The 24,261-nt window shown below is 40.5% G+C and overlaps 1 protein-coding gene across 2 annotated transcripts in view; it reads left to right on the forward strand.

Annotated features, from left to right (window-relative positions):
• The window catches only part of TBC1D4 (TBC1 domain family member 4), a 103,157-nt gene that overhangs the window by 44,367 nt on the left and 34,529 nt on the right, over positions 1–24,261 (forward strand). For both annotated transcript variants that reach the window (XM_080612858.1, XM_080612859.1), the window contains exons 2-4: positions 16,841–17,443; positions 18,786–18,875; positions 22,442–22,546. In XM_080612858.1, the coding sequence (XP_080468984.1) occupies positions 16,841–17,443; positions 18,786–18,875; positions 22,442–22,546 (798 nt within the window). The remainder of the gene's footprint in view (positions 1–16,840; positions 17,444–18,785; positions 18,876–22,441; positions 22,547–24,261) is intronic.

The following is a 24,261-nucleotide window of genomic DNA, read 5'->3' on the forward strand; positions in this document are numbered from 1 at the left end:
CTTTTAAAATTAAAAGCACTTGCAAAGGGCTCTCACTGAACCCTGAGAATACAGCCAAATAGGAATGAGGATCAGCACTGTAGCCTCTTAGCCACACCTCTGTCCTGTTGCCGAGCGCTTGCCCACTGTGCATGTTGCAAGGTTTATTTACTGCAGCTCTGCATGTGGGTGTTTCTTGGCCCCTTCCTTGATGACTTCAGGACCTCATTTGGAACAGAAGTCCATGGGTTGCTGCATGGTTTCTGGCTGTCTAAATAGGAAGCTCTTAGCCGAGATGCTCAGCTACTGAGTGTGGCTGTTGATGTAAAAATGTAAAGGCTAGAATGCAAAATCTGAAGTTAGAACAAAAATAAAGCAGTGGTATGCAACTGGAACTGAGGCCTGGAACTGAGACAGAGACTCTACACAGCAGACGTGGAGCTAGCATAAGTGCTTGGCAGGTGTTGATTTTCTGCATTAATGTTTGAAGTCTCAACCTCCATGTGTCTGTTGCATGGCCACCAGTAGCAAAGGCACACGGGAGGGCCTGTATTGACTTTTAAGGTCAGTGACTGTTACTGCATTGGTCATCCATCCTATGCTGTTGTCGTGGTTTAAGCCCAGGCCGTAAATCAGAACCACGCAGTCTCCTTCCCCCCCCACCCTTTCTTCCCTCCGCTCCTGGAGGGACGGGGAGGAGAATCAAACGAATGCAACTCCCACGGGTTGAGATAAGAACAGTTTAATAACTAAGGTATAACACAAATCACTACTGCTACCACTAATAGTAATAATGATAAAGGAAATAACAAGGGAAGAGAATACAACCGCTCACCAACTGGTACCTCGCCCCCCACCCCACAGTGATCCAGCCCTTCCGGGGACTCTCAGTTCTACATCCTGGGCATGACGTGCTATGGTATGGAATACCTCTTTGGCTAGTTTGGGTCAGGTGTCCAGCCCCTGCTTCCTCCTGGCTTCTCCTCCTCCCTGGCAGAGCATGAGACTCACAAAGTCCTTGGTCAGAGTAAACATTCTGACCAGCAACCAAAAACATCGGCTTTATCAGTATTATTCCCAGGCCGAAAGTCAAAACCACAGCGCTGCACCAGCTACTAAGAAGGAGAAAAAATGACTGCTACTGCTAAACCAGGACAGCTGTATAACAGTCTGAGAAATCCAGGTTAAAAACAGGCTATGTTTGAAGGAAAAAAAGTTTATTTAGCAGCATGTGGATAGTAATGAAAATCATAGTGTCTGGTTTTTAGCTGTTTATGCTAGGTTAACTTTGGCCAGCAATGAGACAGCCACGCAGCCGCTCACACTCTCTCCCCCCTATCTCAACTGGAGGTGAAAGTAGGATGGAAAGGCTTGTGGATTGAGGCAAACACAGGGAGGTTGCTTGCCAATTGCCATCATGGTCAAAACAGACTTGACTTGGGGAAGATTAATTTAATCTATTGCCAATTAAAATATATTTGGATGTTGAGAAACAAAGACAAAAAATAAAGTTTGCGCATAACCACCCTGTTTTTCCGAAACTCAGCTTTACTCCATTCTCAGCATTTCATCCTCCTATATGAATGGTGTGCACTCATTCTGCAGTTTTCATTGAGAAAAGAGAAAACCCCCCCACACACACTAGCAAAGAAACCTCAAACAGTTGGATCCCTTATTTTTTCTTGGGCTGTCTCTTCCATCATCACGTTGTTTTTAACTCCATTGTCATCTAGGCTATTAGAGTAAATGCTGGACTCAAACACAGTACCTAATTCGTATTAATATGTTATGCAAGCGTATTAATACAAATTAATATGCTATGATTAATTTTGTATTAATATGCTATGCAAGCAGCAGCCGTCTGAAACCACTTGGCTCCTCAGCTGGCACCCTTTCAGACTTGTGGGTGCGCAAGATGCTTTACCAAGCAGCCGCCGATTAAATCCAAGCTGAGTACAAAAACCTGGAATTGCCTGTTCCTGTGGCTCTTATAATAGTGTTCACACATGTGTACACATCCTGGTGGAAAGGTAAGGTTGTCTTAGCACGGGGTGTTTGATCATGAAAGCGCAGTGTGTGTTTTGTTAGATAGCACAGGGTGGTGTTCAGATAAGTGGTGAAATTACATAAATATACCTTTGTTCTTAATGTGAACAAGGGACCTGTTGTATTATAAAGAGCAGCTCCCTCCCCTGTTCAGTCTATTTTATATTTTAAATTATCTAGGGACCTAATAACTGTGAAAGTCCATTTTAGCCGGCTTATGAGCAGCAGCTGCTGGGTAGTCTCATAGCCACAGTTCTAAGTCTGTATTTGAGAAAATATGCTCATGAAGACTGGGAAAGCACTGGAAAAACTAGACTATTTTTGTAAATGAGTGTGTGGAAGTATGTTCTTACCTTCTGCAGGTGTGAGCATCCAACCAAGTGTTGTCCACAATCATATTTGTATGCAGCTATAATGATATGTAATTAGGAGTAAACATTTTTGGTGTGATATCTTGAGGAAAGTACTGGGGAGAGGTAGTGAGGAAGCTCTTCAGCATCTCATTTTCCAGGTGCATCTTTTCCTTCCCAAGCTAGGAGCACTTAATAGGAACCCTTTTAAGGACCAAATGTGTTAGGGAGGTCCGCTTCTGGTAGGAGTTTCATCTGTCCTTTTGTCATCACTTGGGTGATCGTTCTTGTAAATCTGGGGCTTTGTAATCCTCCTGCATATAATTATGGGATAAGAAACACACTGTTTTGTCCACTGTAGTTTTGATAGATGCTTGGGAGTTTTAGGGTTGACAGCAAGTGTGAATGTGCTTTAAGCAGCTGGAGTTGTTTGCTCTTTCGTCTCTTCCCTTGGTAGCGTGTTTTACTGTCCATATAAATAATGGTATTAAGCCTTACAATTTCCTTGCAGCAACTCTACTTTGTGTCCTTTAGAATCCCTGTCCACTATAATCAGCTTCAGAGCAGGCATCATCTAAATAAAACAAGCTAACCATCATCGTGAAGCTGCTAATAATGGAAAGCAGTACAGCTTCTCAAATGTTACATGCTTGTGAGCAATTCTAAATTGCTGAAGTTCAAGACTAGTATTTATATGTGATGCATCTTTGAAGCAATCAAACAGGCTGAACAAGGATTGTGATAAGCATAAGCACCTTAGCATACTCTTGTACTTCTTGGGAAGACGAAGCATATTGGAAAAACTAAGATCATAGATCAAATTCAGAAAAATTAAAATCTCCACTCTGCGCAGCACGAAACACAGGTTAGCTGTCTTATGCAGTAGAGTCAGTAGAAGCTCCTTTTACATCACCTCATAGACTTTTCAGCAGTACAGTACTTTTAGTATGATATTAAGATGAATATCCAGTTTTGGCCTAGTCAATCCCAGTGTTCCCACAAAGGCAAACAGGATGTAAAAATCTCTTGAAGGGATGTAGATTCAAGTGTCTGTGCAGAGCAGCCTCAGCTAGGCAGGTTGCAACACTGCACAAATGCTGCTCTCATGTGCCGCTTTGAAATTTACATACCAAGTGTTGGATTTCGGAGCAAACGTGTCTGGTCTTATGTTTTTCTGCTACTTTTTGTCATTGTTTGCTCCAGTGCATCGTAACCCTCTTTTAGTGTCCTCTCCTCCCCCTAAAAAAACCCAAACAGAACTCCAAGCAGAAAAAGAGATTACTTTGGTCCACTTGGCTTCTGTTTAACTAAAAATATGGAGATATTAATATATTCAATTCTACTAATTTCCATTCATGTAAATACCTGTGAACTAAACTCCCTCTTGGTCTATGAATTTAATTGGGCTTCTCAAATGAATTATGTGTTTTTCAGGTTTTGCTTCTAGCTAACTGTTCATATTACTGAAATTCTATAGTTCTAATAAAATTCTCTTGATAAACTAAGAATGTTACACCTGCTTCATTGTATCATAATTCTGTTTTGAAGCTACTAATTTATACAAGGTATTAATTTTTTCTGAGAGCAAAATCATGGAAATGAGCCAACTTGTATCTTATGCTAGCTTCAGCTTCCTGAGATGTCATCAGCAAACAGAAACTACAGCACTTGGAACTATGACAAGTGTTTAAAAACTCTGCAGAGAATAACTGTCCTGGTTTAGCAGTAGCAGTCATTTTTTCTCCTTCTCAGTAACTGGTGCAGTGCTGTGTTTTTGACTTTCGGCCTGGGAACAGTGCTGATAACACCAATGTTTTTAGTTACTGCTCAAATGTTTACCCTGACCAAGGACTTTGTGAGTCTCATGCTCTGCCAGGGAGGAGGGGAAGTTGGGAAGAATCAGGGACAGGACACCTGACCCATACTAGCCAAAGAGGTATTCCATACCACAGCACGTCATGCCCAGGATGTAACTGAGAGTTACCCGGAAGGGCTGGCTCACTGTGGGGTGGGGATGAGGTATCGATCGACGCATCGTGAGGTGTTGTACTCACTTCCCTTGTTATTTCCTTTATCATTATTATTATTGGTGGTAGCAGTAGTGATTTGTATTATACTTTAGATACTAAACTGTTCTTATCTCAACCTCTGTGAGTTACATTCTTTTGATTCTCCTTCCCATCCCTCCAGGAGTGGGGGGAGAAAGGGGGGGAGTGAGTGTGAGTGCTGCGTGGCTGGGTTTAAACCACGATGTAAATGTAACTAGTGTTGTATATTTCTGTCATGTTTGGGATAACCCTTGAAGTTGAGATTTCTATTGTTCCTCCCTGAAGCAGACCAGTGTCTACTATATAGAAATGTATGGAACTGTTCTGGAAGCCTTGCTGGCTTTGCAAAATGAGTTTCAGCCTTGATTTCAGTGAAAACAGGACATCCAGGCATGACGAAGAATGAATTCCTAATGTAGATAATTCCCAGATAGGCTAAGTTCCCGTAGGGGAGGGAGAGTTGATGGATGAAAGGAATTAAGTTCACTCCTCAGGGGAGCTTGTTTTCCGATTTCCATTAATAGTTACATGTTCACTGCTAACTCTCGTCAGCAGACTGGCTTTCAGTTGCAGAGAGAAGTATTTCATAAGCTGGGCTATTTTAAGTAAAATCTAGCTTCAGCTGTAGAATGATGAAATGATGGATAAAATGAGTTGTAAGTTCATCTGTCCAGAGAAAACTGCCATCTTTTATGAAAGAAAAACTTGCATACTTATTTCTGAAACTTTAATTGAAGCTATACCTTGCTTTGATTGCAGCTGACCATGACAAGTAAGATCTTAGCTGAAATGATTTAAGAAACTCCTGTGATAATCTGAAGTGAATTTGGTTATATTGTCCTTCAAAATGACTTGTTTAAATGTGTCAGTTAAATAATGTTGGGTCAGTGGCAAAACTATCCTTCACTTCCCATCCTTCCTCCCATCAGTCCAGAAATGGGAGTTTAGTTTCCAGGCCAGACAGCAGCCACATGACAGAGATTGCCTTGTTACAGCTAAGCATACTTTTGCCAAGCCCTAGATATCAGAGCTCTGCTTCCACTCTCCTCTATGTGCAGGGAATGTACATTAACATATAGGTACCCAAGTAAGATGTGCTAACAGTACTAGTGTGGTGGTTGACCCTGGCTGGACTCCAGATGCCCACCAAAGTAGCTCCATCACTCCACTCCTCAGCTGGATAGGGGAGAGAAAATATAATGAAAGGCTCATGGACTGAGATAAGGACAAGGGGAGATCGCTCACCAGTTACCATCATGTGCAAAACACACTTGATTTGGGGAAAATAATAATGTAATTTGTTACCAACCAAACCAGAGAAGGATAATGAGAAATAAAACCAAAATTTAAAAACACCTTCTCCCTGCCCCCGGGCTTAACTTCACTCCCAATCTCTCTGCCTCCTCTCCCCCAGCAGCACAAGGAGATGGGGAATGGGGGTTGCTGTCAGTTCATCACACATTGTCTCTGCCGCTGGTTCTTCCTCAGGGGAAGGACTCCTCAGTTGTTTTACCCTGCCCAGCGTGGGGTCCCTCCTATGGGAGACAGTTCTCCTCGGACTTCCTCAACTGCTTCAGCGTGGGTCCCTTGCACAGAATGCAGTCCTTCAGGATCAGACTGTGCCAGCCTGGATCCCCTGTGCGATCTTGCCAGCAAACCTGCTCCAGCGTGAGCTCCTCTGTCCACAGGTCCTGCCAGGAGCCTGCTACAGTGTGGGCTTCCCATGGAGTCACAGCTTCCTTTGGACATCCCTCTGCTCTGGTGTGAGGTCCTCTCAGCCTGCAGGTGGATACCTGCTCCACCATGGACCTCCATGGCCTGCAGGGGCACAGCCTGCCTCACCGTGGGCTGCACCGTGGGCTGCACCATGCGCTGCAGGGGAATCTCTGCTCCAGCTCCTGGAGCACCTCCTCCCCTCCTTCTTCACTGACCTTGGTGTCTGCAGAGCTGTTTCTCTCATGTATTCTCACTCCTCTCTCCCAGCTGTGGTTGAGCAGTAGTTTTTCCCCCTCTTCTCAAATATGTTGTCAGGGAGGTGCTACCACTGTCACTGATGGGCTCGGCCTTGGCCCACGGTGGGTCCAGCTTGGAGCGGGCTGGCTTTGGCTCTGTTGGAAACAGGGGAAGATTCCAGCAGTTTCTCACAGAAGCCACCCCTGTTGGTTTTTGTTTGTTTGTTTGTTTATTATTATTATTATTATTATTATTATTATTATTAACAGTAACTCTCTAGCTCTTTTGGAGTTCCTCTGTGTGAAAAAACAGCCATGCACTTAATTACTTCCAGCTATTAAATCTGAAATCTTACCCATTCAGCTGTGTCTGCATGGGTTTACTTTTGAACGCTGTACCTATCTAACTGTATTGTATTCTTTTCACAGCTACCATAGGCAGCTAATGAAATCTTAGTAGTTTTAACAGTTACTGATTGCCAAGATTACACTATTGTGGCTTCCAGCAAAAGTAGCACTTGGTGTTCTGTGGTGGAAGCTCTGCCTTCAGGCATGTTATTCATTATTCCTCTGTCTCCCAGGCAAAGTGGTGATTCAAGACTTCTGTGCTGGAGGAAGTCTAATTAGGTGGAATCTCCCTGCTCTGCCTGGCACCTGTTTTCAAAGTGATTGGAATTCAACATCCTGATCAATTCAGCATCTGGCTTTGAAATCCTGTGTTTATGCTAGGGTTGTTTGCTGGTTGTTATCTGGGAGAAGGTAATTGTGCTGCTGGTTGCTTAGGCGTTTGATACTGTCACAAGATAATGCAGTTGCTCTTGTGAACTGCGAGGTTACCAGACAAGCTGAAACTTGTACAGGTGTGTATTGCCAGAGTAGGAGAAACCTAATGAGCATTACTTGGCAAGGGTGGAAAAGCTGGTTGAAGGCTATTAGGTTGCAATCCATTTATTTTTTCTCTACTCCACGCACACTGTCTGAAAAATCATGTGCATTTATCTTTCACAGTATTTAGTGAATGCCCTTTTGAGAAAAGAAGCCTTGAACTCAATAGTAACTTTTTGTGTGTCTGTTGGATTTTCAGCTGCTGCTTTTCTTTCTGGTGCCCACTTTTCTGTAAGCAGAGCCTTTTGTAAGGAAAGTTTGTAGTCTGAAATTTCTCAATACTGCAGTCTAGCGTTTCTGGGAAAACATCAAATAGGAAAAGACCTAACTCCTTAGTTTCATGTCACTGAGGAACTTCTAGCCTTCTTAAGTGGTCTAGAAGTGTTACAATGTCTGACTTGTTCTGGACCAAATATATAGATACTTGCTGGATCTCTTAGACTGAACAGCTGGTAATTTTTCCCATGTCCCAGAGTGAGCACTGAATTAGTAACCACTTACCATTTTGTCGTTCAGCAATAGAAGAAGGAGGTTGGTATTGTAGCAAATAATTCTAAAAGTGGTGGCATCCATGGAAAATGGATGCATATGGTCTTCAATCAAATTTGAGCTGATAATCACTCTAGGAGTTATCATGGTCTGACATGCAGGAGTCAAACTCAGTATCTTGACTAGGGAAAAAAACAGACTTTTCAAGGTGTGTTCATTTCATTGTGAATCAACATGTTAGTTCATCTTTTTAAATGAAAATACTGAGAGCTTCTGACTGAAAGATTGTAACTCTCTTAAACATGGTGCATGGAGCACTTATTTCAGTCTTAGCACTTGCACTTTAAATCTGCTAAAATGAACTATCTTTTGATCTGTGTTTGAGAAGTGGGTAATGCCCATAAATGGGCAAAATACTTCAATGAGTTCTCTAACTGAGGCTTTTTTTTACCCAAAAGGAAATGAATGCAGAGAATGTATTAATTGTTTGCGACTGTCCATGTGACAGCCTTATCTTCTCAGGCAAGCACTTTTAAAAATAGGGTATGTGTTAAATATGATGGAGTTCTTAAAAATGTCATCTTTAATAAACCTCTTACTAGAAAGTGCCAAATATAGATAAAAATGCAGTTTTTCAGGATAAAATTCCTACTTAATATCTGAATTTGTGCTCTCATAGTTTGGAAAAACTTTGGTTAATGCAGTTGGAAAGTTTTGAGATGAACTGATGAATCATGATGAATCTTTCACTGGGAACTATGTCCCAAACTTGGAAACAATCTTGAGAGTACTTGCATATGCTCGAAGTATATAACTGGTAAGGGAATTGAGACTTAATATTCTACATATTCAGAGAACATACAGATCATCATGAGAGCTTTGTACTGATAATTCTGTGGGTTGCAGAGTATTCAAGCAGAGTGAGTGTGAGCTGTGTCTGAAAGGTGTAAAAGCATCAGCCTGACTAGCCTAAACTGAGGAGTGAAATAACGAATGCAAGATCTTTCCTTACAAAAGCGATGTTCCTGGTGGGCTGTGCTGTCACTGCCATCACTAAAGTTCTGTGATATACCACTGTAGAGTGCTAGTATGCAAGTATAAAAAAAGGCATCTGTTCTCTCAGGCATCCAAACAATCTTGTAACTTACACATTCTTTCCTGCTAAGTAACTTGATTCACCTTCTATCATTATACTGCTTATTTAAATTTGGATATTTGGCAGAGCAGGATCTTGTGTACGTGTGTATCACACAGGATGTGTCAAGTGACCTGCAAGTTTGCAGCAGAAATTGGGTAACGTGATAGCTTTTCTTAAGCGTACACTGTGTGGCTGTGGTAGGCGTTTTGTGCTTATTGACTGCATCAAAACTCAACAGCTCAAGTAATTCCTGGGTTGGTCTTAAGTAAGAATTATTTTGAGAATTAATTTTATTTTAGCTTACCTATCTAAAAATCTCTCTCTCTTTAGGCTGGTTTAGTGGTAGTCTTCAGCTTTACCTTCAGCAGGAGTATGTGATCTCCCTGATATACAGCATTGAGGTTGAATGTCAGAGTAAAGTAAGTTCATTGCTCTGTAGTACTTCTTTAGAAACAAACCTGATTGGGTCCTGACCAGTCACCTGGTAAAAAATACAGTCTAGGCAAATAAGAGGAAGACTCTCTCTTCTGAAAGCAAAACTTCTCTATATGCAGTTCTTTAATGGTTTTTTTTGGCTTGTTCCTCATGTGTTTTCTATTGCTGTAAGCTTTGGCTTCACTCATGAACCTGTAGAGAACAGCAGAAAAGTGAAAGCGCTAGCTGCCAGGGGTGACAGTCAGCTTGAAGATCTAAAAGCTGCTTTCACTGAGTCTGTCTTTGCCAGCTCCTTTGTTCCAGCTTTCCTGCTACTGGGCTTGTTTTGTGTTAGCCCAGACTAGCAGCAGAATGAACTTGATGGCAGGTGCTTATTACTGCCTGCTGTGAACCGGACTTTGTGTTTTCTAAACTGTATTTTTACAAGTACAGTAAGTGCAGGTGAGTTGTAGAAATGCTTAGCAGTTCAGTTGCTATTCTTTTCCCTGTGTGACAGCATTTCTCTTGGCTACAAATCCTCCTGATTTCTGTAAAACTGAAGGTGGTCAGTATTCCTGCAGCACTAGGTCAGCTGATGGAGACAAATTCTTATGTTCCATTCCAGTTTGTAAATATCTCCAGCATAAACAGTCAACAAATTGCTTGTGTGACTGCATAAATTGTATCACTGTGGGCTGGTCTTTCATCTCTTTATTGGAAAGATGCATTTTTAATGATGAAAACTGTTGAGTGGAGCGCTGTCACCAGTGTGTGAATCAGCAAACTACTGTAGATTTAGAAGTATAAAAGGTTTGGATGATCAGAACTGTACTATCTGGATGGCAGTAAAAATGTTTATAGCTGTTAAAAGAAAACAATTTTTTCCCTCTCCCACCCTTCTTTCTGGTTGAGAACAGTTACTGGTATCTGTGCTTTGACTGGCATTTGAGTGTGTTTTTGTGTAAGATAAGAATGTTGCCTTGGTGTCGAGTGCCTGATACGTAACAGGATGTGATATATGTCTTATTTTGTCTCTGTTGTGTATCACTGTTAATATCTAAGCTGTGTTGTGGATATACAGCTGAATGCTAAATTAAAGGAGTTATGTCCAATTGCTCCTAATTTTGTCTCACATTGGGCTGGTTTCTAACTGATAGATGTCAGAGTCTTTCAGTAGTCAGCAAGGAGCAGGGAGCTGATTTCTGGACAGCATCCTGTTCCTTTGTTGTTTGTTTTTAAGTATCCATAGCTGGATCATGAGTGGGTCTCATTATTCAAACCCAAGGCAGCGCGAGAGCTTCCAGCCTGAAGTCAGGAAATACTTGGCTCCTGAAGTATAACGGTTGCTGTGATATCACGAGCCCAGCCTGAGGTAATGCTACACCACCACCAGCCTGTTGTGAGAAGGGGATCTTTCTGCACTCGCTTATCCCAGGAATCTGTTTCTGAGTCCTCATGTTCATGACATTGAGGTTTGGTGGCTATTTTGCTTGGACATGCCTGTGCTTCTGAACTGGAACTCACATGAGAAGGTACTGACTGGTCCTAACGTGCATGTGGAGTTCATTCATCTCACGTCTCTTTGTGTGGTGGAAGGAGTGTGACACTGCACCTTGCGTGGTGAATGAGTGAGGGGAGCTGAGCTTCTTACTTGCTTTGAAAATAATTGCCTTGCTAGAGCTGCTGCCAGTAAGTAGCCAGATTTGTCAGGCATGTTTGTTAGATTAGTTCTTCACAATCATGCTAATGTTTATAAGCCTTATAGTATGAAGAGGGACTTTGCTTTGTTAATAAATTCCAGACTGAAATTTTCCATGTGGAAGCTAGAAACAAACTAACAAAAGCTGCAGCTTCTCTGCATAGTAAAATTCGGTCCAGCTGTGGAAATAATGATATACAGCAAATGAATTTTGTTCTTTGCTGCACGTTCTAAGTCTGGGTTAAACTTGAAAGCAGTGCTTGGTAATTACCACAGGAGCATTTGAATGTTATCCTTCCAGCAAAAAGGGGAGCTCCACCTTTGTTCACTGGAGGCTGTTGTAAATTCAAAGGGAAGTTTTTGGGGTTTTTTTGAATGCTTCAACTTCTGTCACTTCTATTAAAGAAAGCGTGGAGTATCACCATGGAGATACTCTGCCTATTCTAGAGTTGTGACAAACTGTTCTGGTGTTATGCTGCAGCATGCATGATTTAGTAGGCTTGATAGCCTCTGTTTTGGAACTTCAGGATACTGGCGATAAACACCTCACAACTGAAGTTCTTTTGGGGGGGTTTAAGGCGGGGTTGATAAAGTTGGAATGAATTATAACAAAAAACTTGTTGCATGATATGAGAAAACCTGAGAAGAAAGTTTTTGTTGTTACTTTCCTCTAGTCCTCTCCTTGGTTTCAGTCCTCACTTTGGTTTTAGTCAAGTCAGATGAAAGAGCTTGGATTAGTTACATCATCTAAACTGATGTTTCCAGTGTCAGGATACATTTCTCTGTTGAACACAGTGAAGTTTCTTGATGTGTAGTAGAATAGTTCTTGGCAGTACTATTCACATGCACTTTGGATAGTGTACTATTTATGGACGAGGAAGGTGTTTGCTCTCCATTGTGTATTGACCCTGTTCCAGGTCCAGTCATAAAAGGACAGTACTGGATGGAGCCTGTGAACTGCAGAGCTGGAATTAGCAGATCTAGGGTATTAATATATCTGTCTTTTAGCCAGGGCTAAGTGCTGCAGCCTTATTCTACACAAGCTGGCCAGGTGGATGATACAGTGCAGTAGCTCAGAAAGTCTATAGCCAAGGTCTTGGAGGAGGAGGGGTAAATGGAGTGTGCAAATGGACTAGGTTGGGGGACTATTTTGCTAATATTGATGCTGTCATTAGTTTCAGCTTATCAAATATCTGCTGTTTGTAGAAAACAGAGATTGTGACAGAATGACACCTGTCATGATTTACATCTGACATTGTATATTCAGAGCTGTATCTTACTGTAGGTAGTGCAGAACTTGACCATTGCCATCTTTTCTGATTTGAGTACAGCTCACTTTACTTATTGAATCACTACATATTGAATGACGTTTAAATGGGTGAAGAATGATTCATACAATCTTAGGCTACTCAAATATGAATAATAAACTTAATTTGGATTCCCAAGTGTTGGTTTGTTTTTTGTTTTTTGTTTTTTTTTTTTCCTTTAATTAGACTTATTAGATTGTTCATGTTTCCCTGGAATGAAGTAGTTCCTCTTTAATATCACAGTGGAGCTCTTCTTACTTGCCACTTAATTCACAGTATTGGTTGGTTGGTTGGTTTTGTTAGTGTGGTTTTGGGGGGGGGGGTGAGTTAGAAGGAGGTTGGGGTTTTTAGGTTTTTTGGAGTGATATGTTCCTCCCTCAGTTTTGTTCCCCCCAAGTTTTGGAGTGTTCCTCACACTGAGGAGAAACGGTAGTTTCAAGGACTTTGTGAGTCTCATGCTCTGCCAGGGAGGAGGAGAAGCCGGGAGGAAGCAGGGACAGGACACCTGACCCAAACTAGCCAAAGAGGTATTCCATACCATAGCACGTCATGCCCAGGATGTAGAACTGAGAGTGGCCCGGAAGGGCTGGATCACTGCGGGGTGGGGGCGAGGTACCGGTTGGTGAGCGGTTGTATTCTCTTCCTTGTTATTTCCTTTATCATTATTACTGTTAGTGGTAGCAGTAGTGGTTTGTGTTATACCTTAGTTATTAAACTGTTCTTATCTCAACCCGTGGGAGTTGCATTCTTTTGATTCTCCTCCCCGTCCCTCCAGGAGCGGAGGGAAGAAAGGGTGTGAGGGGGGAAGTAGACTGCGTGGTTCTAATTTACGGCCTGGGCTTAAACCACAACAACATGTCACTGTTGCCTCCTGACAGGCATATAAAGTTCTTGACATCCTGAAGAGGAAGAAAGCTCACATGAAGCTCTCACATTCATTTTGTTTGGTATCACTTTATTAATACCTGACAGAGTTCAGCATGCGTAAGGTCACTGGTGTATTAGAGAAAGCATTGTGTGCTGTATTAATGTAAAAACACTTTAATAAGTTTTGAACATTTCAGGAGTCTGTCTTCTTAATATTACTAAACTGTTTTCTAAAACTGGGTAAGCAACTTCATCCTGTCCATTCAGTATTTTAAATTTCCATTCTGCTTACTGTCTGGTCTAACTTTGCCCCACACTTTCAACATTAACAGGTAATAAGCTAATATCCAAATCCAAAAAAAGTTACACAACTTTGATGATGAAATTTTTGTGACCGGGGCTTCTTGATATACAGAGGAGCAAAATGTCAAAAGCCAAGGATATGTGCCAAAGAAATATATAAAACTACATTGGGATGGTTGCTATGCTTGAGAATTGTGTAACTTTTCCTGTATCTTGCATGTCAGGAAAATACAGTTCAAACTCTTGTTGAGACTCCACTTGATCCCGGTTATGGATGAAGATGGTGAGGTCTAACAGTACAAGCTGGCACATTGTCAATCATTGGGCACACCATCATTGGTGTACAGATATTCCTGTGCACCAAAGACCAATAAATCCTTGTGTATGACTAATTGCCAAGCAATGTTAGTATCTGTCTTGCACCTTATACTTGAAGGTATTTTGCACACCATACTATCTAGAGGATCCATGAAACAACTAACAAGCATCTGGAACTGGTTCTGAACTGACTGATGTTTCTTATCCATTGTGATATCCCTGTATTACATTGTTTTCCTCTCCATGTGTATATAAGAAAAGTTTTCATGACTACAGAGATTAAATGGTTCTCAATTTTTCACCTTGATTTCTCATTTTGATTCTGTGGATAGGTAGAACAATAGGGAAAAATGAATACTGATGAGGGTGTAAAAAAAAATAATGCAGCCTGTAGGAGAGGCTACCTAAACAAAGCAGGGAATATAAGGATTGGTTGAGCAGTATGAGCTGAAACCTCTGCTCTTATGCTAGGATCCTTCTGTGCTGAAGTGAAAATACTGTAGTGGTTTATGTGGGAGGTAGAAGCAAAAGCTGCACAGGGATTGTGAAATAGTAATTGTGGCTCAAATTGTAGTGTCTGAAAAGCATGCACAATCTGGAAAATATGGAAACAAAATCAAGTGATAAACAGCAGGGTGGTGGGCTGTGAAGTTTTTTTATATGGAGTTGCAATTACTTAAAACTGTGTGTATGTTTGTGGGGGAGATCTGTGAGAGAGGAGGGGATGGGTAGGGAATCCTGTTGTAGTATACTTGATAGTGTCTTTAGTCTATTTGGAGATCTGCTGGCGGGGGGATAGGATGTTAGGAGGCTATTGAGTGTTATTGAAAAGATTTAAGATTTCCTTCTCTAGTATTTTATCTTAGATGTGAGTGGCAGAACCCAGTTATTGGCAGGGAAGTGACAGTACGCTTTTTAAAAAATCCAAATTAAACAGCTGACATTGTTTATTCTAATTGATTACATGTAGAATTCGTGCATTATAAATAGAAGTTTTGTATGTCACTGTACTTCAAATAGAAATGTAAGTGGATTGTTCTGTAGCAGGTTCTGGATCTAAAAAGGGAAATCTCAATTAAAACACAGCTAGCTTGTGAATTTTGCTAAGATAGAGAGCTAAGGAGTTTAAAATCTACAGCTTCTTTAGCACAGACCATAGAAAGAATAAGAGGACTGATTAGTGGGAAAAGAGCTGCATCTTGGGATATGAGCCAACATTATAAAGTGAGAATTATCCATGTCCAGCTGAGCTGGAATGGCTGGGAGGAAGCACACCACGGGTGGTTGTAGGGCAGCCTGGTAGCGAGAATGAGTGAAGATTGAATACACTCTGCTATCTGTGTCTTGTCAAGACTAACTTTTAGCCTCGCTGAAAACTGAGCTGATGATGACATCTATAGGGATGAAAGCCAAACAGTCAGTAGATCTTAGGGTAATTGAACTTCATTTTGCAATAAATGTACTATAAGCAGATTTGAGCTGAATGCCCAGTGGATGAGGAGGGTGTAACAAGAGATGGGGATTAAGATGAGGTAATTTTCCACTATGACTTGCAAAAGTATTGGTATATGAGATTATTGCCTCATTAGCAAGTTTCAGCTGGTATCATGTGACTGAAAGAAAGAGATACTGTAGGGATCATGGATTATTTACTAAAGTGTGGCTTCAGTGTTCTCTTTTCTTAATAGAAAAATACTTTGAAACAAATTATCAAATACAGATATGGTGAGAAGCTGTATGGAATACAGAAGTTGTTGATTGATTGCATTGGATTCAGTGAGTGTTGAGTTTCTCTTGCGAAAAACATCAGATAGTTACTCTCTCTGGATCTCATTGTCACTAATAACTTCACCAATGCATGTAATGTGATGTCATTCATTATCCTTCCAGAGAAGATGAAACCTGGTGAGAAAGGGGTTTGGTTAAACAGAGGTAGATATTGTCAAAAGAGCAACTGGAATTACTCTGATCTGCAGTCAATAAAGTTGGTAAAGGAAGGCAAAATATGTTGCTTAGTGAAGGCAAAATGAAAAAGGAGCTCGCATATTATCATAGAACCATAGAATAGTTAGGGTTGGAAAGGACCTTAAGATCATCTAGTTCCAACCCCCCTGCCATGGGCAGGGACACCTCACACTAAACCATGCCACCCAAGGCCTCATCCAACCTGGCCTTGAACACCACCAGGGATGGAGCACTCGCAACCCCCCTGGGCAAAGTATGTTAATACTGAAGGTAGACCTTCCCAAGGTGATTGGGATAAAATGGAGGAAGAACCACGTAGCCTTAAAAGACAGGGCTGAAATAATGAGTTTCTACTACTGGAGGTGTGCAGTTTGACCTTACAGTGTATAATAGGAATCTGTAGGTAAGAATGATGGAGGAGAACAGAGATTTGGGTGTGCTGCTACGCTGCACGATGACAGAGACAGTAGGGAAGTGTGACCTTAAAGTGAACTATGTCATAGGGTAGCGGGGGTGAGGTTTTTGTAGTAGAAAATAAATGAAGCTAATGCAATTGTACATGGTCCTTTGGTATAATTTCCATATGCTCGCTGCCTGTATTCCAGAACTGTCAATTGAAACTGGTGGGATTGCTGATATCTCTTTCACAGAACTGTTTCCACAACTATGAATGGAATATCTGGCTCTGCTAAAGAAAACCAAAGAAATAGTGATGGCTCTGTGAAGCATATGTCAGCAAGAGATGCTGATGTGGGAAGAGGGCTACACAAAAGAGAAGGCAGTCTCAGTTAAACAAACAAATAAACAAAAAGTTACAAACATTTATCAGTAGACCTTCTGGTAATTTAAAACCCTATGTTCTGAAACAGGTTCTAGTAAAGAATTTGCTTTGCTTCCCATGCATAAATTTTCTATACAGAATTTAGAATTTACTATTTTTATATTTTCAGCCAAGAAACTAGTGGTAGCCAACTGAAGAAATAACTTGTGTGAATATTTACACTAAGAAATATTTGATGTATCAGTGCCTGTGCTATCTTATTTGTGGCTGCTAACCAGACTTTTCATACTGTCCTTTAGGTTCCTGATGTCATCAGCAGCATAAGACAAGTCTCCAAAGCAGCACTGAAAGAAGATGCCAAACCAAGTAAGGATAGTGAAGATGCCTTCTATGACTCTCAAAAATTTGAGGTCTTATACTGTGGAAAGGTGACAGTGGCTCACAAGAAAGCTCCCTCCTCACTAATTGATGATTGCATTGAGAAATTCAGCCTTCATGAGCGCCAGCGCCTGAAACTATTAAACGAGCAGCGAAATAATGAGTCAAGTTTGGACTTACCCCTGTGTGAAGGAAATGCTCCAGCTTCTCCATTGGGTAGCCCATTTGAGGAGCTGGACAGCCCAAATAACACTGGAGGGCATGCTGCGATGTTTACAGTCGGCAGCCAGACCAGCTTGGCCAACCTGGCCAGCACCCGTGGCTCCTTTCCAGAGCGAATTTTAGAGGACTCTGGCTTTGATGAGCAGCAAGAGTTTCGCTCCCGGTGCAGCAGTGTCACTGCAGTTATGCAAAGAAGGGTTCATGACACAAACTTGAAAACACAACCACGCAGGAGACACGCAAGCGCACCCAGTCACGTTCAGCCTTCTGATTCTGAGAAGAACAGGACAATGCTGTTCCAGGTGTGTACTAGGGTGCGCAATTTCATGTTGGTTTTGCACTTTATCCTTCCCCATGCAGTTTGAAGCTGAGACAAGTTTTGTGAGATAAGTAATAGGGCTTCAGTATGGTTTCATGATTAGTCATAGATATTTATGTATCTGTTCATAAATGCTTGGAACACAAATAGCTCCACTTTCTTAAGGAAGTCACCTCAACTCATGATCTCAGTTAAACTTTAAGAAAAAATAATTACGTATGGAGTAATTATTTACAGGAGCAGAGTTTCTAGTGAAATAGTTATTTTATATGCAGTTCTGGTTTGTCTGTACTGGTGAGATCTAAGACGTACGTGAAAAAAGTGAGTATACTTTCAGAAAGAGAATCGATGAAGACTTTCATGCAGACAAATCCTCTTTTTTTGTCCCATTAGAAAGAAGCTCACAACTTCACATAAGGCTTTCACAGCCTTATGTTTGAGGCAGCCCCTTTATGGTAATGTTCAGCTTGTCTTTCTCAGATGAGTACTCAATGTCTGTGCTCAGAAGGTTTCTTCCTTCAGACCTCATGGTTATTTCTTCTCTTGCCTGAAGTACATTTGACATCATCAGAGCTTCTATTGAGAAAACAAAAGGACACTTGAAGGAGGTGACCCATAAAAGAAAAGATCTTTGGACCTTAAAATAATGGGGCTAAATGCCTGGGTTTTGTCTTCTCATTTGCTTTAAAGATCATTCGTGCCTTTTATTCTTTTGGAAAAATGCTAACTGAAGTGAGAATGCATTGCCCATTCGAAAGCCACAATATCACTAGTAATGAAAAGGATTTAGCTGAGAAACTCCCTGAAGTCTGTGGAACAAGTTCTATATGCTTGAGAAACAGTTTGGGAAAGCTGAAAGATAGCTTGCTGCAGAAACTACTCTTTCTCATCCAGAATTGCTACAAAACCAAAAGATCAAGATAGTTTCTCAGCTGATCTATGGTATAGTTTAAAAAAAAAAATCTTCAAATCCTGTTTTTTATTGCAGCTTTTACTTTAGCCGCATTGTTTAGTAAAGGTTTCAGTATTGTCTGTCAAACGTGATCTTTGGACCAAACTAACTCCAAAAGAAAAGAGAGGGGCAGGGAAGCTGTCTTCTTTCCAAGTCTTTTTCCTATTCAGCTGGTCTTGCTGAAATATTCTTACTCAACATAGGATGAATTATGGCACCCTCATTCCTGCTGTGTAAGCTGTTGTGCCAAAGGTACTCTTATGTAAACAAGAAATGATTCGATTTGTGACATTTTTGCTGCTGTTAGTGTTGTGCCTCCAAGGCAGTGATAAACTAAACTTATTTTTCTCCCCTCCTTACCCCTCCTCCCTAGGTTGGAAGGTTTGAAGTTAACCTCATCAGTCCGGACACCAAATCTGTTGTGCTTGAAAAGAATTTTAAAGATATCTCCTCATGTTCTCAGGTAAGCATTAATAGGAAGCAATGTGTAGATCATCAGGAGAAAAGCAGTTTATTTGTTCGTCAGCTGGATTGTCTTGCTGGTCTATACATAGCTGAAAAAAAAGAAAATCAGAATTCTTTTTCAGCATTCTTTGCTGTTTTCCTTTATTCAGTCTCGAAGGTCATTTTTAAACAGTTTATCCTACCTAAATTACTCTGAATGAAAGTAAATTGCTGTAAAAGAGATAAAGAGGGGGTAAGGATTTTGAGCAATTGTGAGTAATGTATCTAAAAATCCTGCATGAAGTTTGATGCATCAGCTTATCTGGGGAGCACAGCTGAAAGAAATTGTGAAACTGTGGTTGCTTCATGAACACTTGCAGCAGACTTGAAGTACTGATTTACATTTACAAGAGTAAGAGTTATTATTCAAATCAGGGCTTTCACTCATCTGGTAGCAGTTTCAAGTAGACACTGCACAAAAATAACTCAGTGTCATTCCCCAGAAGCTTAAATAAAGAAAAGATGGATGCGAAATAACCAGTCTGAGCTGTGGTAGTGGCAGCTTTGATCATTGGTCAGAAAACAAGGTATAAACTATTCTGCTTTGGGAGAGCATTGGATATGATTTTGGAAGGAGTTTAATCTCCATTTAGGATGCTCTGAGTATGCTGTTTCTGAGCAGCTAAGCTCCTGAAAGACTCTGGAATGAAAGGAGGGAAGCATTGGATCAGCCCTCCAGAAAAACAGCAGTTCAGTTGCATCCTTTCTTCTGGAGATGTAATAACAGTAATAGGTGAACCTAGCTATGTCCGGTGATAAATAGATGTGTCTTGCAAAGTTAAAAGCCAGGGCTGAGGGATTCATCTTTCCATCATCTTGTTGTTCAGCAGCTTTTACTTTGGGCACTTTCTCTTTTGAGGTCTTGTCTTACTACCTTTTCTCATTTGTCATGCACATGCATCACTTCAGGCCTCCTTAAACATTGTTATTCTAGATTAAAATACTCCTCCTGGCATGCTATAAGCCTGTATTTCACCCCTCATTCACATTTTAATGCTAATAGCAAATCTGCTCTTGCATGACTATGCTATCAGTGCTAATACAAAGTAAGAACTGGTCAGTTCTTGTAACTCAAGTGGAGTCTAGAGCCACCAACTAAAGGTCTAGGCCCTTAAGCTGACTCTGCTGTTTAACTACAATTTGTATTATTCCTGGTAGAGTAAAAAGGCAAGTGCAAGTATAGAATGGGACAGTATAATCAAACAATGATGTATTAACAGATCAAAGAGATTCTTAAAATAGTGGTATGGAAAGCAAAATTTGCAGACAGCATGAGTCTTCTCCCATTTGATGTCCTGAGCTGAATAAAATTGACACTTCAGCTTTACATATTGAGCTCCTGGGTTGCATATACATTCTGATAATAGTCAACAAAACAGTCCTAAGCAGGTACAACCTTTGTTCTGCTGAATTTAAAGTGAGTTGAAGACCAGCAAGACCATGGCCGACCTTCAAGCCCTGACTTTTCTTCAGTAAAATAACTGTGTACAGTACATAGTGTTATGTAATGCTGTGTGTTGGGCTTTGGGGATGGAGTTTTTCACTCCACCTCTTCACTTTCATGTGGAGCAAAGCTTTTGTTATTCTGCACACTTGAATAACTCAAACAGGCACTGACAATACTGCAGGGGGTTTGGTTTATTTTTTTCTTAATGCAAAACTGCTACTTTAGAGAAGTTGGGGTTTTTTTTTTGAATATATTCAATAGAAATGAAACATTAATTTGTTCCAAAGTAAGGATTTGATTGCATAAGCCTCATCAGTACTTCTTTTAAGAACTTGGTGCTAGCCACAGGGCTTCTCTGTTATGGATTATAGGGCAGTGATCTACTGCGTATTGTGAGACTGCAGCTTAGGAATGTTTGTTCTCGTAAGCTTTATAAACAATGAAAAGGAGATGTTCTGTTCAGCTAGTATTCCGGATTCTTTTAGTTTGGTCTAATAAAGGTGTTTTTATTCTATAGCTTCATTATGGTTGATCTGTTGCATTCAGTTCATTATCTGCACTCCATATAATTGTCAAAGCAGCAAATGTGATTGATGATAAACCCTGTATGTGCTGTCTAAGCTCAGGTGTCAAGCAGCAGTACCGGTTTTCTTGCTGCAGCCTTGCTGACCTTGAGGGAACCCTGAACAAAAAAGCACTTTGCTTTTTTGGCATGCCAAGTCCAGCCACCCTCTGAAAGAAATGTGATGGAGTTAATTGAGAAACATACTGTGTTACTTATGCTTCAGTAGTGCAAGTGGCACGTCCATCTCTCCCTCAAATGTTCCACAGAGGCTGAGAAGTCAGACAGGAGTAGACTTGTTCAGGCACTGTCAGCAGCGAGGGAACTGCCATCTCACTGAACTGCCTTTATTAAATATGGTTTCCTTACAAAACAGAGGGAACAGTTCACTGTTCTATAGATCAACATTTGTGTATTTCTGTACTTTTTTGAAGACTTCATGTGTCACAGGAAAACTATTCAGTTAAGTCAGGATTAGGGTGGACTGTGGTAAACTAATGCCATTTATGCCATCTTGGATGCCATCTGCATCTTCGTTAAGTTTTGTTTAAGTAGCATAAATGTAACTTTTGGAATTTTGTTTTTAAAAACTACAGCATGCCGTGACAGTATGTTCAGTCTGTCACGTACTGCATTACCAATTTTGTCTAGAGTGTTTTCTGTAGTGACAAACAAGTTGTTTTGCCTCCTCCCTGATACAGGTGTTTTCTTTGGAGATGGATCCAAGCAACCAAGTTTCTGTTGTATTTAAACTTGAGGGATTAGGCTTTCTTTTGGAGAAAATCTACTATTTCCATACTCAGATGATAAAAACATTGGCAAAAGCTTTAACAATAGTGAGTCATGTTCCATGAATTGGGCCTTGGATTATAGTGCTTCTTAGGAAGCAGCTCTCTTTGATCTTCTCAGTGCTGTTTTTAGCAGGGCAACGTTCTCTGTCAAGCAGTTAGACTAGGATCTTGAAAGAAAACATCAGTAGTAATGTGTAGTAAGTCTTGAAACTTCTGGTATGTTAGTCTCAAAGAATTTATCTAAGAATTTGGTTAGAATTCTGCATGTCACCACTCCTTCCCTGCTCTTTTTGGTGTAGTCCTAACTTGTATTGCCGGAAAGCAAAGATCTGTTGCTACTTTGACGCTGCTGCAGTCCCATGTTTTGGTGTGGGCTCGTTATATCAAGTTTTTACTGTAGAGGCCATTCCAAATACAGTCTAGGAGTCTTTAGTTCACTTCCCTGAAAATCCAGTTGTCTTAATGGAAGAAATTCAGGCCCAGGTGTACTGGCATATAACTTTTATTTTGATTGTGGAAAGGGTTTTATGTAACTTTTAAATATGAAAATCAATTTTAAGGATAACTGTTGTAGTTGTAAAATACATAATTAGCAGTATGCATTTTTAATTCCTCAAGTTTTTCTATTGGTAAGTGTTGGAGTCTGGTAACTATTTTTAGGATCACATTGGAAACTAAAACTGTTTATAAAATAGTCCACTAATGCTGTTTTTAAACTCTTTCAGGGTATAAAACATGTTGATCACTTTGGTTTCATTTGCCGGGAATCTGTTGAAGCTGGATTAAACCAATATGTTTGCTATGTGTTCCAGTGTGCAAGTGAGTCTCTGGTAAGTATTTATTAACGATCCTAAGCTTTCTGTTGAAGAATGTCTGAGGCATTTCCTAAACCGTGGGAGTCTGTTATTCTGCTGTGTAAGATGAGCCTCAGTGATTACGTCTTCTCAGGTGTGAGATCTCAGTTGTGAATGTGGAAATACGCAACACAAAATGCATGCATTCTGCTGATACATAGCCATATCCTGCTACTCTGCTGATGCATATATCAATAACAAATAGGAAAAAATCCAGATGGATGAGTTCACACATGCAGACTGCCAGCATATTTGGTCTCTGTGTTTGATTGTAACTCTTGCATTTCTAGTTGTTGAGACACTTGGTTCTCCATTAAACATGTAATGTATTGAATCAGGAACAAAGCTGATGACAAAACCCAAACATACTTTTCAGAGTAGGGTTTAAACTGCTGGCTGATCTTGCATGTGGCTTTAGCCTGCATGGGGCTTTAGCATATTTCCTGTAGTGTTTTGTTCCTCAGGAGAGAAAAATAGCAGCATCTGATCAGAGAAGAAGAAAACCATAATATGTGTGGGTGTGTACGACAGTAAAATAGTCCATTGGATATTTGATAAAGGATGTATCAAGCAATTGAAGTTCCAGGTGCCAGTGATCTAGTTGCTACAGATAGTTTAATAACGTGAGACACATACAGGAGATTTTGGCTGCTACATTTTTATTTTAAAGCACTGACACTTTAAAAGAAGTTGGTTTCTGTTCTGAAGAATGTTTGTTCCTGATGGCTGTGCTAACTGCTGCTCGCTCTTTTCAGCTACACTTAAAAATCACTCTTCTAGATAGCTGAAAACATAATTTGTTGATCCATTGACTAGCTTGAGACTGAATAGTATTAGATCAATAAAAGTTAAAGCAGCTGACAGCTTTGGGTATACAATGGTAGCTACGGCTGCACTTTTATCAAAATTGGAGCTTATTATGAAATCAGCCCAGTCTTTGTACTACCAGAAAATGTTACATCTGACCTATTGATAAATCTGACCATGCGTAATACAAAGACTTATAATGTGGTGTATAAAGAAACCATGTTTTTATGAACCTCTTTCCATATTTTAGTATTGATATGTGTAGGTATGCCGAGATTGCAATATAAAATAAACATTTCTGAGCTATTTCACGATGCAGTCTCTTGGACTCCAGCAGCAGTTTGGCTGTGGCGGGGCAGAGCTGTAAAAACTAATGCTTTCCAGATTCTGTGCTGCCAAGCAGACTATATTGGTAGGCTTGTGTATATTTGCTCTGAACCTAGCTACAGTTTGTGCTACAGTTATGATTTTAGGGTGGTCATAATCCATATGCTTAGCACTGTTCTGTGGATCTTCCATTTGAGAGGCATTGTTGCCAACTTCAAAAAGATCTCAAGCCTGTATTGCAGGATGGGTATTCACTGTTCAGTGCCCTGCTTTGTTGCTGAGAAGAGAGAGCACCCAGAAATTACTGGTAGTGCTTAAAACTGTGGATTTTTAAGATAAACAATCAAACAAAATAAAACCCAAACCAAATAACTAAACTTATTGACACAAACTGATTCAAATTTACATATTCAGATCCCTGTCCCCCCTGTCCCCGGGTGACAGACCCTCAAAAAAGTCTGTAGGTTTTCAGTGTCAGACTGCATAATTCTGTTGTTAAATATTTCAGCTTTCTTCTTCCTCTTATAAAGTAAAGCAACAGGAAAGAGCAAGGAGCA

The sequence above is a fragment of the Psittacula echo genome (assembly GCF_963264785.1).
Source record: "Psittacula echo genome assembly, chromosome: 3".
Taxonomy (NCBI): domain Eukaryota; kingdom Metazoa; phylum Chordata; class Aves; order Psittaciformes; family Psittacidae; genus Psittacula; species Psittacula echo.